A 17,787-nucleotide genomic window follows, 5' to 3' on the forward strand; every position below is an offset into this window, starting at 1 on the left:
AGGTTTGAGGTGTGCGTCGAACGACAACTTTTGGACCGTCCCATTTCTAAGTGTAACCACCACCAACAACAGAGTTTGCAGTTACAGTAAAACCTGTTCTTATGCCCGGCGGGTTTTCAGACACACTCTCACTACAGTTCTGTCATTTCTACAGATTTTTAATGAAGAGCGAAAAAAAAACCCTCAGTCTGAAATCAGGACACTGTGTCACACCCGGTCACACATACCAGCAACTGACACACACACACACACACACACACACAGTCACACACACACACACACACAGTCACACACACACACACACACACAGTCACACACACACACACACGCACTGAATCTAAAAACAGACTCATATTCCCCATAATGCAGGTGTGGGACCAGGACCCCGTGACATAGGGTTTACAAGTCCACTGGAAACGCTTTTATCTAGACAGACACAACAATACACAAAAATGTAACAAAGCAAATGTCTTCAACTACAACTGGGTACACACACACACACACACACACACACACACACACACACACACACACACACACTCACACACACACAGTCACACACACACACACACACACACAGTCACACACACACACACACGCACTGAATCTAAAAACAGACTCATATTCCCCATAATGCAGGTGTGGGACCAGGACCCCGTGACATAGGGTTTACAAGTCCACTGGAAACGCTTTTATCTAGACAGACACAACAATACACAAAAATGTAACAAAGCAAATGTCTTCAACTACAACTGGGTACACACACACACACACACACACACACACACACACACACACACACACACACACACACACACACACACACACACACAGATAAATTGAGGGTTTGTTGTGTTTTACCTGCAGTAAAAGTCAGATCCAACCATCCTACTTCACTTTTTTCTCTTCTGATCTTGGAGGGGCTCAAACAGGTTTCTCTCTCTCTCTCTCTTTAGCTCCGCCCTCTCTGACCTGCCAGTCCTGGCTTGTCTTCTTTCCCCTCCTTTCCTGAGATTACATCCTGTCTGCCAAAGAAGCCACAGTCAGACCCTCAGTCCTCTCTGGGCAGACCAACAGCGCCCTCTGGTGGCCCTCGCCGGTGGTTCATTATTACCCGTGCAGTGGGTACATATGTAATTATGTGATTTAAAAAAAACATGGGCACAAACAAACTGCACGCTCTTAAACTTAATCGAAAGTTCAAAATGTAAAATAACATGGACTTTCAGTGCTTTTACTCCATTTAAAACATGACGTCATGTTTAATTTCCAGTGTTACCAAATTAACCTGGAGTAAAGAAATATTTCTGCCTGCTTACAGAGGCTGCTGCAGCCTCCAGGTGTTACTGAGCTCACTGAGCTTAAACGCCGGACTGTGAGCTCAGGTAGGTGACGACCGTCTGCAGGCTTCTCTGAAGCTTGATCAGGAGATCACATTAACACCCAGAAGCAGGACATGGGTGAACCGTCAGGGTTTTGTTTTTAGTGGCGTGCCAAACAGACTGTTGTGTGCCCTGCCCCTGATGTTAGCCAGGTAGCTGGTGACCTGGTGGAGGTTCTGAGATTAATTAGTAAACGATTCATTTGGGAATGATTTGGTTTGATGGGCACACCTACGCCCGCTGGTAAATCACTGTGTACAACTCATGCTTCAGATGGAGGCTGTGCTGGACCTGTAAGTGTAACCGGTGTGTTCCTGCATTGTCTCCGACAGAAGGGTAGAAGGAAACACCTCCAAGTAAACAACTTTCCAGCTCCTCTCCCACAGGGGAACTGTAGAAAAGGGGCTGCATTTATTTTTACATTAAATATGAAGTACAAACTTACATGGAAAAAAAACACCTGACATACCTGACAATGAAAGAAAGACCTCCAAGTAACATATAAACAGTGTGGACGAGCGTGAACCAGACTCACTACACTTTCATGCTAGCATTAACAATGCCTCTACACACGAGACACACACGTACTACACACAGCATTTAGTAAAGACAGTCGTAATGACGACAATAACGAACTAAAACACACAATGACAAACATCAAGGTGGATAAAGATATAATTTGGAATAATTCCCCCACAGGAAATTATAGGAAAGGAGAGAGGCCAAAGGGGTAGCCCAAATTTACAGGGTTGCACCAAAGAAGAAGAAAAGGATGCAGAGGCGCTCTAACTGATAATAAAGATGACTACAAACTTGGAGGTCCTAAAGGTCGGGTATACCAGGGACAAATGTGGGTTTTAGAACATATTTTGTGTAATTATAACTATATGTAATTAATGACCCAGTTGCATAAAGGTGGAGCTGATGGTGGAGCTGTAATACAGAGTTTGGGTCTCAGAGGCAGAGATCATGTAAAACAAGTTTATTGATTATTTATCAATAAACAAACATGGATTTGTATTTCGTGCTGATGAACGTGATGCTTCTGGAGCTTCAGGCGAAGACCCGTCATCTCAGATCTGAAACAGAGAAACAGTCGAATAATCACAGAGTCACATGATCACTCTGTCATGCTGGTTCTGGCGTGTTTCACAAGTTCACACACCACTCCTCACCATCGTCATGAAAAAGTAAAAGTTTTACCAAATAAAGGTAATTTTTTAAATGTTCTCTTAAAAAAATAACGAAATCATTCTTCTTGCTTCAGCTCGTGCTCTGCTGCTGTCTCAGTGCGAATAAAGTGAGGACATTTCTACAGCTTCATTTGGAAAGAGCAGGTTCATCACCTCCCATGTTGATATCGGCCAGACGCTCAGTCAGATGCTCAGCGAGATCGTTCCTGGCGATGGCCCCAAAAATCTCAGTGGTAATGACCACGGCCTGATGGGGGCGATGCTGCATCATCAGATCCACAGTTTCATGTCGGTCTGCCCTCTCCCGCTGGTATGCAGGCATATCCTGCATCCTGAGTCCCAGTTGCCACTTGAAACTCTTAAACTGCTCCTCAGTCAGTCTATTCAGCTCTTCCAGGAGCCGTATCTTGACCTGTGCCCTGTTAAAAATCACACAACTTTAGATTCCTGCAGAAGAAAACTGGAAAAGCATTAAAATAATTCTGCTTTCCTCTAAGACAGACAATCACAGAGCAGCGATCAGGAACGCCCGGCAAGAAGTGAAACAGGAATGGCCTGCAGCGCTCTACAAAGGTGGATGGTCGTCTTATAGAGATAAGGGTGATTTCAGAAAGCATGAATGTAAACTGAGTTGCACGCACACAACAACATAACCACGAACACCCTCCCCCACCCAATTTTCCAACGACTTCTTCCTCCGAACGTGAACGGATTGTGCGAATAGTTTAAGGGTTCATACAGGAAGTTTCACTGGCACATGTTTATCCTAATCACATCCATAAGGAGGTCGACAGTCAAGCAGAAGTCTCATTAAAAGTTCTTTAAACACTCACTGATTTTCTTCCATCGTCCTTTGTCCGCTCGCTCTGAAGAAGACTTCCTTCTTCCTCCTAGCTCTGTGACGTCAACACGCAAGGACTCCTGGGAATTTGCCACGTATGCCTAGAGCCGTAGAGCTGTACAGTATATTAATAAATACGGGAAGCCAGACAGAAAAGAGAAACTTTGCCATATAAGCAATGTTTGTATTGAAACTGTGACGTGTAAAGTACCAAAATAAAACCTATATGAGACAGTTTATAATTCTAATGTTAGAGATCCTGCAACTGGCATTTGGGCTGTGCAGAGGTCTCTGTCTTCTGGAAGATGATTGAATAAAAAGAAATATAAATGTTTTAACACTATGAGTCGGTTTTCTCTGTTCTATCATGGGGACAAAAGAATCGGGGTTAATAAAATGAAACCAGAACACAACAACTGCAGAGGTTTACCTGAACACAGGTGTACTCTCAGTCTGTGTCACGGTTCTGGATCTTTGACCCAGGGTTTTGTGTTTATGGACTTTTCCATCTCATTTCCTGGTTTTGTTTTCTTGTGCTTATGTTGTTTGGTGGTTATTTGAGGTTGTTGAGTTTCCTTTCTGTGTTGTTTCCATGTTTATTCACCTCTTACGTTCTTAGTCTAGGCGTGTAGTGAATCTCCAGTTTTTACTTGGCGTAGTATTATTCTTGTGCATTAGTGTTAAAGATACAGGAGCATGATCGCTGACAGCTATAGGGTGAATCTCAGTGTCTGAAATCTCACTCAGCAGTGAGCTGCTGACCAGAAAATAATCCAGACGAGAGTAAGAGTGATGGACATGTGAGAAGAAAGAATATTCCTTACTGGTGGGGTGAAGAGAGCGCCATGCATCGCAAAGACCAAAGTCGCTCATATATTGTTTGATTATATTTGTGGACTGCCAGTTACGCTGAGTTCCTGCTGTATTGAGCCTATCCATGTCTTCATTTAGTCCAAGGTTGAGGTCGTCTCCAAGAACAAGTGTGCCATCTAAGTGTTCAGAGAGTGCACTGAAAAACCCGTGAAAGAATGAGGGATCATCAACATTTGGACCATATACACTTACTGTCAGGGCTCTGTGTGCAGGCGGATGGAGAGGAGGATCCAAATGCGAGACTCTGAGACTCTGGAATTGAATTGAGACTGAATTGAAACTGAGAACCTTAGCTTTATTGCTGGTGACAAACGAAACCGTGAACAGACCAGTGACACCGAGAACTGAACACACAGGCATAATTCTGAGGGTACGACGCGACACTGACACAGAGAAACACAGGGCTTAAATACACAGACGGCAGTAATCAAGGGAAGAGAGTCAGGAGGGGAACACACCTGGGAGAAATCACAGCTGACGAGACAGGGGAAACGTAAACTGAGCACACTCACATACAACACAGACCTTCACAATAAAACAGGAAACTCAGACACATGGAACCAGACAAGACATTGAACTAAACAGACAGATTCACAAACAGACGGGGTGACGCCATAGACAGACAGATACAGACGCAGACTCAGAGGCAGACTGAATATAACACGTAGAACTCAAACAATAATAATAATCATGATAATAAATTGGAAAATGATAATAATAAACTTAAAGCGCTGGGTCACCGACCCAGGACCATGACACTTACAATACATAGCTTTTTATCAAGTATAGATATTTTAATGATTTAGAATCTGCCCTCTGGATCTATAACTGTATCGAGTACTGTGAAATTAATATTTTTATGTATTAAAATTGCTGCTCCCCTTTGTCTAGAATTATAACAAGCTGAGAACACATTAGGAAACTCAGGTGTTTTAAGTTCATCGAACCTCTAAGAGGTCTGTGGGTCTCTTGTAATAGGACAACATCCGCCTGTAGTTTTTTGAGTTGGTTAAATATTTTTAACCTCTTTTCTCTGGAGCCAGCTCCATTTATATTCCATGTAACAAATCAAAATGTAACATAGTCAAACATAGTTTGACTATGTGTGTGCATATTTACTAATATGAGTAGGCTTGGCTTAAGTGTGTGTATCATATACGACTGTGTGCGCTGTCTGACTGATGCAAATGCGCTGCCGTTGAACGCATGACTGTGCGTGATCGTGCTGTGCGTATGTGTAGAAATAAAGGATGCTGTTTGTGGATGAGTGTGGAAGCAGGTGATCGAAGCAGTGAAAGAAATAAAGAAAGAAACCAAGGACAAGGGTGAGCAGCATAAAAACAAGAGGGGGGAAAAGAGAGAAGAAAAAAACCCCCGGAAACATTCCAATTAAATCACTGACGGAGAGTGACGGTGTTAATTCTGCTATCATATCACACTTAAGATGCGATTTGATACTGGTAAGTTAAAACAGATGTTAATGTTAAGTTAATGCAAGTTAGTGTGAGTGGCAACCTCACGGCCCCCAAGCGATGCACTCTGTCGAAGGCGATGTTCTTTACGGTGGATTTTAATGAAGCTTTTCACATGATATAAAATCATAAAAGAAATATTAACTAGAGGGAAAGGCAAGATTGAATAAGTGGGTTTTTAGTCGTGATTTGAACAGTGCAATGGAATCAGATGCGCGGAGGTCGAGAGGAAGGGTATTCCACAGTACCGGGGCAGCCGGAGCAAACGCACGGTCACCCCGGGACTTCAGCCGAGATCTGGGTTGGGTCAGAAGTAGTTGAGTGGCAGATCTCAGTGTTCTAGCAGGAGTATGTGGTTTGAGAAGTTCACTAAGATAACTTGGCGCTAATTTATTAATAGTTTTGAATGTAAGGAGTAATATTTTAAAGTGAATACGGTACTTTATGGGCAGCCAATGCAGGCTAGCTAGAACAGGAGTAATAGGGCAAAATTTCCTGGTACCAGTCAAAAGGCGGGCTGCTGCATTTTGGATTGTTTGCAGTCTAAGAAGAAGAGAAGAGGGAAGACCATAGTACAAGGAGTTACAATAATCCAACCTGGAGGTCACAAAAGCGTGAATAAGCTTCTCCAGGTCCTCATGCGGAACATAATGCCTAGCCTTAGAGATAAGGCGCAGTTGGTGGAAGCTAGATCTCACTACAGCAGACACTTGCTTATCGAGTTTGAGCGAGCTATCCAGCAGTGCGCCCAAGTTACTGACATAGTCACAAGAAAAACTAGCAAAGGAACCCAGGGCAGCACAGAGTTGGGCACGAGGGATTTTACTGTTGAACACCACAATCTCAGTCTTCTTATCGTTTAAAACGAGGGAATTACTCAGGAACTCAGAAATCTTGGGTGACTTGGATGTCTATTTAGCACATCAGTCTGATCCTGCCAAATCTGATGCCTGTGAGCTCATTAACAATTACCCAAATCTTTTCGGTGATATACCCACTCAAACGCACGTGCTAAGTCACGATATTGATGTGGGTGATCACAAACCAATAAAGCAATATGCCTACAGAGTAAATCCCACTAAGCGTGCCATAATGCAGCAAGAAGTCCAGTATGTTCTTGACCATGGTTTTGCCCGTTCCAGTAATAGTTCTTGGAACTCACCATCACTGCTCGTTCCAAAACCCGATCAAACCTCCCGTTTCTGTAACGACTACCGAAAGGTAAACGCTGCTACAAAACCAGACTCTTTCCCACTCCCACGCATGGATGACTTGTTCGGCCGTGTGGGCTTGGCAAACTTTGTGACCAAACTTGACCTCCTAAAAGGATACTGGCAAGTCCCATTAACCAATCAGTGCCTTTGTGACACCCGACCACTTTTTGCAATACACATCATGCCGTTCGGGTTAAGAAATGCTCCCGCCACATTCCAACGACTGATGAACACTGTGTTACATGGAGTCATAAACTGCGAAGTGTATCTGGGTGATATAGTGGCCTATTCATCCACCTGGACTGAACACCTCAAAACCCTCAGTGAAATATTTGACGGCTTGCATGATGCTTCACTGATACTAAACTTGGCTAAATGTGAGTTCGGAAAGGCTGTTGTAAGCTACCTAGGGAAACAAGTAGGACAGGGTCAAGTCCTCCCTGTTGCCGTGAAAGTGCAGGCAATATTAAACTTCCCAGCTCCGCAGACACGTCGGGAGCTGCGTCGTTTTCTAGGCATGGCAGGTTATTATCGTGGGTTCTGCAAAAACTTCTCCGAGGTAGTAGCCCCATTAACCAGTCTTGCCAGTCCAAAATCACCATTTGTGTGGTCAGAGACATGTCAGTTTGCTTTCGAAGCTGCCAAAGCTCTGCTTTGCAGTCCTCCTGTGCTGGCCGCCCCTGATTTCACACGTCCGTTCAAGCTTGAGGTGGATGTCAGTGCTTTGGGGGCTGGTGCAGTGCTTTTGCAGGAGGATGAACATGGCATTGACCATCCAGTCTGTTTCTTTTCCAAAAAATTCCTAAAACACCAATTACATTACAGCACGATTGAAAAGGAAGCCTTAGCCTTATTGCTAGCCTTGCAACACTTTGAAGTGTACCTTGGGTCCAGTCCCCTTCCAATCGTTGTGTTTTCTGACCACAACCCTCTCCAGTTCCTAACTCAGATGCAGAACAGCAACCAGCGCCTTATGCGCTGGTCCTTACTCCTCCAGGACTTCAACATTGAAATCCGGTACAAAAAGGGCTTAGAGAATGTCATGGCTGATGCCCTCTCTAGGTCATGAATCAAACATTTCATTTGGGGTTAAATGTTTGATTTTTGGGTGGGAGGAAATGTAATGATCCAATGTTATCAGTGTTTGTTTTGTGTGTGACTCCTCCCACCAGACAATGGCTGTGGGTGTTTTCCCCTTTTCTTTCTTAGAAGATGGACACTTGGGCGTGCCTGTTGAGTAGTTGGCTGGAGTCTCTTCCTGTCCTCGGATTGGATAATTGGTTTATCACCTCCAGTATTTAACCACCAGATGACAGCCACCTGGCCCCCCTCTCTCCTAGCCTCCACCATCCAACAAAGAGCCTGTGGTTTTGATTCGTTGTTTCGTAGAGTGTCTTTGCCCATTGTTTTGCAAGTATGACCTTGTGTGTGTGTGTGTCTGGTGTTAGTACCTTAATCTTGTAAATAGCTGTACATAGATTTGTAAAGTAGGAATTGTGTATTTTGTTCACCTTGTATATATTGTTCACTGCAGCATCCTATTAAGCGTGAGAAGTCATTTTTGTTGAATAAGTTTTCTCCTGTGTTTCCTAAGTTAGGTAAGTGAATTGTCTTTTTGTTTGTTTTCATTTGTGTAGGAAAGCATAAGGACCATTAGGGAGTTTTGTTTGTTATTTTTGGCACTGCTCACTGCTGAAGCAAATAAATGGCTGCTTAGCACTTTAAAAGGCACTACTGTTTGTGTTCTTTCTTGGGTGGTGCGTGAGTGGGGCCAATTGGATCATAACGCACCCGTCAGTGTTTCCTCTGCTCTTCGTCAGACTGTTAATCTACCCTTGTGGTTCTCCGTTCCTTGCGTTTGTCAGCTTAGGTTTTCTGTTTTAGTTCTCTGTTCTGTTTTGGTTTTTAGTTCTGTGTTTTCTGCCAATCAGCATTAATAAATCAATAGCTCAGCTTCAGTTAACTCCTTCCTGCCTATAATCATCTGCATTTGGATCCTCGCTTCGCATGATCTCGGTCTCATGGATCTTATTTGAAGTTTGGTGGTTCGATCCCCGGCTCCTTGTAATGAGAGACAGAGGGAAGACTGCCAAGTCATAGGACACAGAAGACCAAGGTTAAAGTTCAAAATGCAAATATTCAATCCAACTGGACATCAGCCAGAGAAGCAAATAATTCCGGTAAGGGGTAAAATCCAACTTCCCAAAAGTGACAGACGAGGAGATAAAACAGACTGAAGTACAGCGTGACCACTGATAGACAAATAAATGATTGAATCAGAACCAACACACTGCTCGGCCTACAGATCAATGACATCAACATCAACGTCCATGAACTACAGGACTCCTGGCCTGACCAGGTAGCTCTTCTGTGTTGTGCCGTCCTCTTAGCCAGAGGTTGTTTGGTTTCCCCGATGTATAAATCCTGCCAATCCTCCTGCACTTAACAGCGTACACTATGTTACTCTGTTTGTGTCGGGGGACCCGATCCTTGGGGTGGACCAGTTTTTGGCACAGCGGGTTTTGGGGTTTAAAAGCCACAGAGACGCAGTGTTCAGAGAAAACTAGTCTCAACTGCTCCTGACATGTACGGGATCACAACAGGTTTTCACTTAGTCAGAGGTTGTCCTTCTGTCCTGGATCAGCTGGAGCTTTCTTTTGGTGCCTTCCCAGCTTTGACAAAAGTCCAGCTGGGAAGGCTAACCTGCTACTTTTCATATCCTCCCTGGTGAATTTGATGTGTCGGTCCACTGAGTTAATGTGATCCGTGAAATGTGAAACGTCCTGAGATTTGATTTTCACCCAGGTGTCATCCATATATCTGAACCAATGACACACATCAACACAATAAGCACAATGTGCCACACCCTCCGTGAGGTGTCATCTCCACATCACTACTTGCAAAACATAACAAAACATGAGGCAGGAACAACTATCCAAGATCAAATGCTCAAACACAAAATCCATCAACAAATTAACGTCGAGACCTATGAAACATGATCACAAACATTTAAGGCTCAAAACCATGTTGTCTCTCATGCTTCTCGTTTATATGTCAAGGACAGTTTTTCTGGGGACTTATTCACTTTTATTGTTGTGACAGAACGTCTGAGTTCTGTGTTGCCGTTCTGGAGATAAACTCTCTGATCTCCTGATGGAGCATCCCTAGGATATCCAGCTTTGTGTTTATGGACTCTAAATCAGCGGTCTCCAACCTTTTTTGCGCCACGGACCGGTTTATGCCCGACAATATTTTCACGGACCGGCCTTTAAGGTGTCGCGGATAAATACAACAAAATAAAACTGGTACCGGTACTGAAAAAAAGAAGATTTATTCATAACACAAGTGAAAAGACCCAGGAAAACCGAGTAAAAGATAAAAACGATAACAAAATAACGCTGAAAACCGATAAAAACCCTGAAAACTATACATTTCACACCTGAGCCTCGACTCTCGTGGCCCGGTACCAAACGACTCACGGACCGGTACGAGTCCGAGGCCCGGGGGTTGGGGACCGCTGCTCTAAAACACTTACCCCAGGTCAGTTGTGAGTAGGTCTTCCTCTTTTTGTCGGTCCGCTTGGACGGGTTGTCCGGATGTTTGTTGGATTCCTCCATGACACACTGCTCAAAATATAGGTTCCTCCACCCTGGATGCCGATGCCACTCGTGGTCGTATGGTTGTTAAATGTAAAGTGGAAGTTTGATCTCGTTTACTGAGAGCTGCACAAAGTCTGCCCTGTTCTGTGTGTGCTGATCTTGATCAGCTCTGCAGAGGTTTCAGCTGTTCGGACACGACTGACCCAGCTGGCAATTAAGATGCAAACTGCACCGATTATTCTCACAGGAAAGTATGCTTATTGAGTTTTTTCATAGATTAATTTTATACTTTTATTTGAAAGCAAACTGAATCTTGTCTTTGTGCAAAAGTGCAAAGTTTCCCTGACCTGAGTGGACAGACTCAGTAAAGTAATGTTAAAGTACACCTGCATTAGTTAAAGAATGAACAGCCATGTTCATGTCAGTACAGACGCTGGCGCTGCAGCTCTGACTGCAGTGAGATATTATCGGGTTTATGTGGTGACTGCTGCTGATCTTAACAAAATCTTTTAAAAAAATATTCAGCTTTGGAGCAGAGTTTGTTTTTAACCCTGTCATGCATGAATTATGACAACCTCAATCAGGATCAGGCCTGAAAAGATAAATAAAATACCTAAGAAAAAAATCCTGATTGAGGTTGTCATAATTCATGCATGACAGGGTTAAATGACAATGATTACAATGAAACACATCAAAAATCTGCAGTAACATTTAACAACCACCAGGTGGCAGGGTATGGAGCGACACATCAGTGTCCAATGTACTGGTTTATGTGCAAGTATACCATCAACACCAATACAAGTGCACACAAATACCAGCAAACAGCCTTTGAATAGCTGTAGTGACCACTGTGTGTGAAAGGGTTAATGTGGAGGTTACAAAGCAGTCTCAATCAGTGTTAATGAGTAACATCTGTCACACAGACACACTCTGTGCCGCTCACACCCAGTGAGAGAAATTAACTGAAATGCAATGAACACTTAACTTTTTTTTTTACAGTTTTCCTGCGAGTGACTGAAGCAGAACTGCAGGACTGCAGGACTGCGCTGTCCTCTCACGTTTGCAGCTCTAACGACTCATTTGTCCCGGTGTTGTCCCCAGCTGCCCTCAGATTCACAGCTCAGCACCCCCGACATGAAACAGTCATGCATGTCTGCACTTAATGCCGATCACACTTTAAGTATATCTGTAGCCAAATCTAAACCCACGGAGGAAAAAGTCCAAAGGCTGAGCCACCGTGTTACCTGTACGTGTGTCGTTGCATGTTTCCTCCTCGGCATCCTCCTTACAGCTGATCGTAGACCTGCACAGCTTCTGTTTCACACTGACTGTTATCAGCTGCATGAAGAGGACATGATGTCTTTTATTTGACAGCATTAGTTTGAGATAAATTATTTGAATTTGAGGAGCAGGACTGCACCTCCTAACGTGTCCTCTGTCTATAGATGACATCGCCAGCCCTACAAGCTGTTCGTTTTCAGCCCGACCCCCCAGAGGCCTTCTTAAACTCCAGCTCAATTCATGTTCAAACCATCTGACTTTATCTACTAAAATGCTGTCAAACCGAAGATGAGAAAGTCAAAGTGAAAGATTTTCGCCGTTTTTTGCAGCTTCCAGAATGACTTCACAACGTTACTCTGACCCGTGAAGCTTCAGCGGACGCAAACATGAAGGAGAAACGCACCAGTTCACAGTGGATCCCATCCCCAACCACAGCCATGGTTTCAGATATTTTAAGAATCAGACACAGTCCAGGTGTCTTTATTTGCGGTCACATAGTTAATTATTTTCATGGCAAGCACAAAGAAAACACAACGAATACATCGTTAAAGCATGACTGCCTTACACAGAAAGGACCTCAGCTGGTCCTGACTGTTTGTTGTCATGTTTGCAGTGGACTGCTGTGTCAGCGCATTTCATTCTTGAACAAAATCAGTTTTGCTTTATTCTACTGATGCTTTTTTCATGAGCTACAGAGTTTCCTGTGAACTTCACAGTAATGTGGTTTTTAGTGAGTGCGCACCGATCCTCCAGATTTAGTTCAGCGGTGACGGCGGAGCTCTCCGCACAGTAAACCCTACATCTATGGGCGGCACAGTGGTGTTCATCTTGTGTTCACACCTGTCTCCCAGGTAACTGTCGGGGCAGTCGCACAGGTGTTGGTTGGAGTCCAGCAGCCTCTTGCACCGTCCCCCGTTCAGACACGTATCAGGATTGCAGACGGCAAGTGACCGGGAGTAATGGATGCAGATTTGGCTGTAGTGAGGTAAGTCATAGCGAACACTGTATTGAGGTGGAAGCCAATCATACCTCCAACATCTGAAGGACTTCATGGCTGCTGGGACTTCCACTAAGTCGTCCCACTTAAACTTGATGCTGTGCATCACCTTTAAAAACTGACCTACAGAAACTCCATCGACCTTGCGGTTGCAGTTTAAAATATTCTGTGCCATTTGATCGCAGTGTGTTTCTGGCAAAAGGTTATGGTAAAAGTAATATGGCTCCAGGTTACACGAGTCCAGCTCCTTTACCACTGCTGCTGCTTTAGTGTCCTGCTCTTCTTTCAGAGTGTAGCCCACAGCCACAGTCACACTGTCCACAGGGATCTTTGTCATATTGTGAAATGCATATGTCGTGTCTGTATCAGTGTCATATACCACCACCACCCAGCTGTACCAGTTGTACTTCTGGTCCAGAACCGTCTTCACCTGAACAGCGATGGCTTGCTTGTTATTAGCAGTGTGAGCTTTGGCGGTCTCTATCACATCGTTCTTCATGAACTGCTCATAGTTGGTCAGACAGAACTGTACAGCTGAAATCTGAGCTTCAGAGACTTTCTTGAACATCTGCGTGTGTTCAGCTTCTTTGGCTGCTGTGTTTAAACCCAGGAGTTTCCAGTAGAACTGGTTGACTAGCATCCCCTTCCACAGCAGGCTGCTTAAATACAAGTTGTATTTTCCGATCTGACTCGTGTCACATTTAAACTTTCTCTTCAGGAGTTCGTTGATGTTTCCGCTCAGAGACGTGCTGGTGACTGTCAGGTAATGGTAAAGGTTGGTCATACCGGTCTCAGCTCCCGTGTTCTCATAGTAGTTGGTGAATATTTGTGCCAGTCGCCATTTGTCCTCACCTCGCATCAGCTCGCCACTCTCTCGAAACTCGTTGAACTTCCTCCAGGCGTTGAGGATGCGGAGTTCATCTTGAGAGTAGACGCTGATGTAGCTGAACCACTCTACGTCTGTTGCCAGGTCAGAGATCTGGATGGAGAGTGAATCCATCTTCCTGTTTACTTCAGCGAAGCCTTCCTTCACTGCCTTCAGCACTGGGTCGTCCTGTGGGATGAAGACTAGGACCATGCTGATGACAGAGGAGACCACACCTCCGATGCCAGGTGCCAGGCTAGCAAAGTTTGAAAGGCTTTTGATTACACCTACCACTTTATCTGGGTTAATATTTTCCATCACGTCTTTAAACAGAGACAGAGAATCTTTGACAGCATTCAGAACTTGATCAGCTTGGTCTCTGCTGTCTTCAGGCAGGTCTCTGCGAGCCCTGTAAGGTGGTGAGAGGTCAGCTGTGACGGGGTCACGGGGCCGAGCAGAGGAGGTCGTCCAGTAGAGAAACAGCAGTGAAGCCAAGAGCATCGAGGAGGGCCACCAACGGGATGCCATGGCTGTAACACACAACATGAAAGTCATTTCTAAATGAACGTGCAGCTCTCAGGTTCACATCCATAAAGAATAACTGTGTGTAAATCCTGCAGCACCAAACACTTACAGGACAAAGGAGACGAGAGCTGCGTGTCTTTGTTCGCTCTGAAAAAAGTCTCGTAGCTTCATCAGGAAGTTTAACTGCTTTTATGCTTTGATTTTGTATTTATTTGCCTTTCTATTAACTCCCAAATTCATTTACTTTGATCCATTTAGTTTCCTATTTGTTCCTGTGATTAAGGCACGTGTTCGATTCTGTTGATCCAGGTATGAAGTCATTCAGTCGTTTGTGAATCCCGGTCAGCGTTGTTGTCCATTTGTTCATGATGACTGTGTTTAGTCTGTTCCTTCCCATCCCATACATGGCCACCTGGGTTGGCTAGCAGACTGTTTACTTAGCCTGATAGGGCGAAGGGCACTGTCTCAGCTGAACTCTGGACACGCACACACACACACATACACTTACACTGATAAGCACACACTCATCCCCCCTCACTTTCCAAACGCCTTCGATGCTTGTTTCCTGCGGGGGAACACGGTGGGTCTGTGTGCCGCGCTGGAATGGTAGCGCTGTGCAGGGCGGCTGCTGTGTTCGCTTCGGATTACTCCTCACCCCCCACCCAATCCTGTGGCTTGTCATGTCTTTCACAAAGTTGTGCTGTGGACATTTATGTGCTTTTTGTGCAGAGGAGTGTTTTTGTTTCCTGTTCTCATGCTGTCCTACCATGGAAGCACAGCATGAGTAGAGGTCTCTTTTTTTCCTCTTGTACTTTCCCATTGTAGTGTACATTTCAGTGTTTTTCTGTAACGCTACCGATCTCCGACTGTATCCCCATGTGATGTCTGTGATGTGTGTGTAAGGTCGGGGGGGGGGGGGGGGGGTCCCATTTCACTGCAGGGCAACCTGCATGTGGCGAATAAAGCTTTGATTGTTTGATTATTTGAAACCGCATCAGACTGCCAAACACACACACACACGTGCACACACACACACACACAAGTGCACACACACATACAGGGCTCTAGAGTGCGACCAATTTGGTCGCAAATGCGACCAAATTTTTCAGTGGTGCGCCTAAAAAAAAAAATTTGGTTGCACCTGTGCGACCAACTGTTCGGGTAGCAAAAAAAACAAACAAAATCTGCAACCTTCCCTGTGGTCAACAACAGACACACATTTTGCCCCTATCGTGGACTAAACCAATCAGAGATAGTCAGGGGCGGGACCTCTCTGATTGGCCATGGTCCAGTTGAAAGTGCAGGTGGAAGTGGGAGGTGAGTAGCTTGAATAAAGGATATCAATTCATTAAATCCTGAATCGACTTTTAAATATAACTGTGTTTTGCCAGAAACGCCAGATTCTCAGATTAAAGCTCACAAAACCATTTCAACAACAACCAAACAGCAGATGAGAGCAGGTACACGGACTCCACACAAAGACGTAAACACAGACCCGACGCATCAGAATCAGCTTTGTCTTTCTCGGCTTTCTCACCCGACGGTCCGTAGACGGACACGCTGTCGGAGCTCAGCGAATCCGATGCGTCCGGTCCGCGATGTGTTTACGTCTTTTTGCGCTGATTCTGAGCTGCAGGTTTTGTCTCTCCAACCAAAATTCACCGAGCTGAATTTTGCTGTTTTGCTTCCACGACTATTAAAATCACACTCCATGCACAGCTAGCTCTCTCTATCTCTCTCTCTCTCTGTACTTCAAGAACAGTTCCCGTCTCCAATCTCTGTTTTCTGTATTATTCATTGGCTTATTACCCACCAGTCTACCGTTGTTTACAGCGCTGTGGCTGCTGTCTTTTTCTTTTTCACTTAAATGACCTCGGACAAGAAAGCCTATTTTTTTCTGTTGTTCAGTACTGAAGAAATTTAAACTTTATATGCAGAACATTGTAGAATATTTTTAAGGTTATCTGCTATAAAAAGCCAGACCAGGAAAATCTCCTTCATGTTTTTCTGTGTTTTATTCTCAGTTACTTTCACACAAAGGCATCTGCTGTGATGTTCACAATTCTGATGAAGTCAGTGCTGATAATTGATCAGAATTATAATATTTCTGACTGTCTGAGGCTAAGTTGAATCGAATCGGGACTTTGAAAACCGGAATCGAATGGATTATAGAAATCAGTGATGATACCCAGCCCTAGTGAGCAGCCTAGGCACGACAGAAGTGGATGTAGCTGTAATAGGAAAAGAACTATTGCTAACTTTTCTGTTAAGTTAAGGCCTGATCCTTCTGAAATTCATAGCCAGTGCTCTGACACGGTGTCATCAATCTTTGAATGCTGAAAAAGCACAGTGTATCCAGAAAAACACATTATATTAATTATTATAAAATTTGTGTGCGCCTAACTTTTGTGCCGGTACGCCTAACTTTTTAAAGTTAGGCGTACTGGTACGCCCATGGCAAAAAGTTAGTCTAGAGCCCTGACATACACGAACGCACACACACACACGCACGCACACACATACACGCACGCACACACACAAGTGCACACACACACGAACGCACACACACACACACACGCACGCACACACACACACAAGTGCACACACACATACACGCACACACACACACACACGAACGCACACACACACACTTAATCATCCAGGTAAGGAAATCCTCAAAAGTTGATTCTGTTCTTCTGGACGGAGAAACATTTCATCATGTGACTTCTTCAGTCTCAGCTGACTGCAGGTTTCCAACCTTATAAACATCTGCACAATGACTTAAACTAGCACCACTGGTGATTGATCATTGATCAACAGTCTTTGATCATTGGTGATGACAAGTTACACACACACACACACACACACACACACACACACACACACACACACACACACACGCACGCACGCACGCACACACACACACACACACACACAAGTGCACACACACACAGTTGTTAGCCTCGTTAAGCTTCATCAGTTCTTGTCTTTAACGCTTTAAATCCAGATGTAAAAACCCTTTAAATGATGTGTTGTCATAGGTTAGCGTACGTGCAATAGAGTGAGAAAGCAGACCTGCAGAGAGGTCCGGCTGATCCTGTTCGCTCCGCAGGTCTTAGTGGTTCAGTCGTGAGGTTGCTGCAGTCTTGGAGAAAGAAAGTTCTGAGCTTGACTGTGCAGAATCAGCTGTTTTTATGGGCTGCTAACAGGCCACACCTTCCTTTCAGTCACATGACTTTTTGTGTGGGGCAGCTGGAGACTGTTATGGATAAATCATAGTGATGCAGGAAATCGAACTTAAAGTCTTGACTGCTTCATGTTCACTGGTTCTAAACACCAACCACAGCAGCGGAGTCCAGTTACTTTGGAATGCTTATAATTTGAGTACTTTGTATGAGAGCCACTGCGTGTCAACCACAGTTATTTTTACAATGATGTTTGGGGTTTAGGAGAGACTGTCCAAATACACGAACTGGATGTTAAATAAAAGATTGAGGCCTAAAGAAGGAAGGTCTGTGTGAAACTGCAGGCGATCACACTGAAGT

At 44.4% G+C, this 17,787-nt stretch overlaps 2 protein-coding genes across 7 annotated transcripts in view; both read right to left on the minus strand.

The window, feature by feature from the left end:
• Positions 1-1,000, minus strand: part of LOC113020106 (rho GTPase-activating protein 27) — a 42,265-nt gene extending 41,265 nt beyond the window's left edge. For all 3 annotated transcript variants that reach the window (XR_013908421.1, XM_026163797.2, XM_026163795.2), the window contains exon 1: positions 862-1,000. The gene's annotated coding sequence lies outside the window, so the exon portion shown is untranslated. The remainder of the gene's footprint in view (positions 1-861) is intronic.
• Positions 1,001-2,349: 1,349 nt separating this feature from the next.
• Positions 2,350-17,449, minus strand: LOC113019962 (cephalotoxin-like protein). 4 transcript variants are annotated; one of them, XM_080300713.1, is made up of 7 exons: positions 17,318-17,449; positions 10,511-14,247; positions 4,482-4,541; positions 4,241-4,405; positions 3,409-3,531; positions 2,729-2,994; positions 2,350-2,461 (listed from the first exon to the last, which is right to left on the minus strand). In XM_080300713.1, the coding sequence occupies exon 2, from the start codon at positions 14,243-14,245 to the stop codon at positions 12,611-12,613; it is 1,635 nt and encodes a 544-aa protein (XP_080156839.1). In that variant the 5' UTR covers positions 14,246-14,247; positions 17,318-17,449; the 3' UTR covers positions 2,350-2,461; positions 2,729-2,994; positions 3,409-3,531; positions 4,241-4,405; positions 4,482-4,541; positions 10,511-12,610. The 4 variants fall into 4 exon arrangements, with proteins under 4 accessions (XP_080156839.1, XP_080156841.1, XP_080156838.1 ...); XM_080300715.1 differs by lacking the exon at positions 4,241-4,405 and having other exon boundaries at positions 3,409-3,517; XM_080300712.1 differs by lacking the exon at positions 4,241-4,405.
• Between the last annotated feature and the right edge of the window lie 338 nt (positions 17,450-17,787).

Source organism: Astatotilapia calliptera, chromosome 4 (genome assembly GCF_964374335.1).
Source record: "Astatotilapia calliptera chromosome 4, fAstCal68.1, whole genome shotgun sequence".
NCBI classification, from domain to species: domain Eukaryota; kingdom Metazoa; phylum Chordata; class Actinopteri; order Cichliformes; family Cichlidae; genus Astatotilapia; species Astatotilapia calliptera.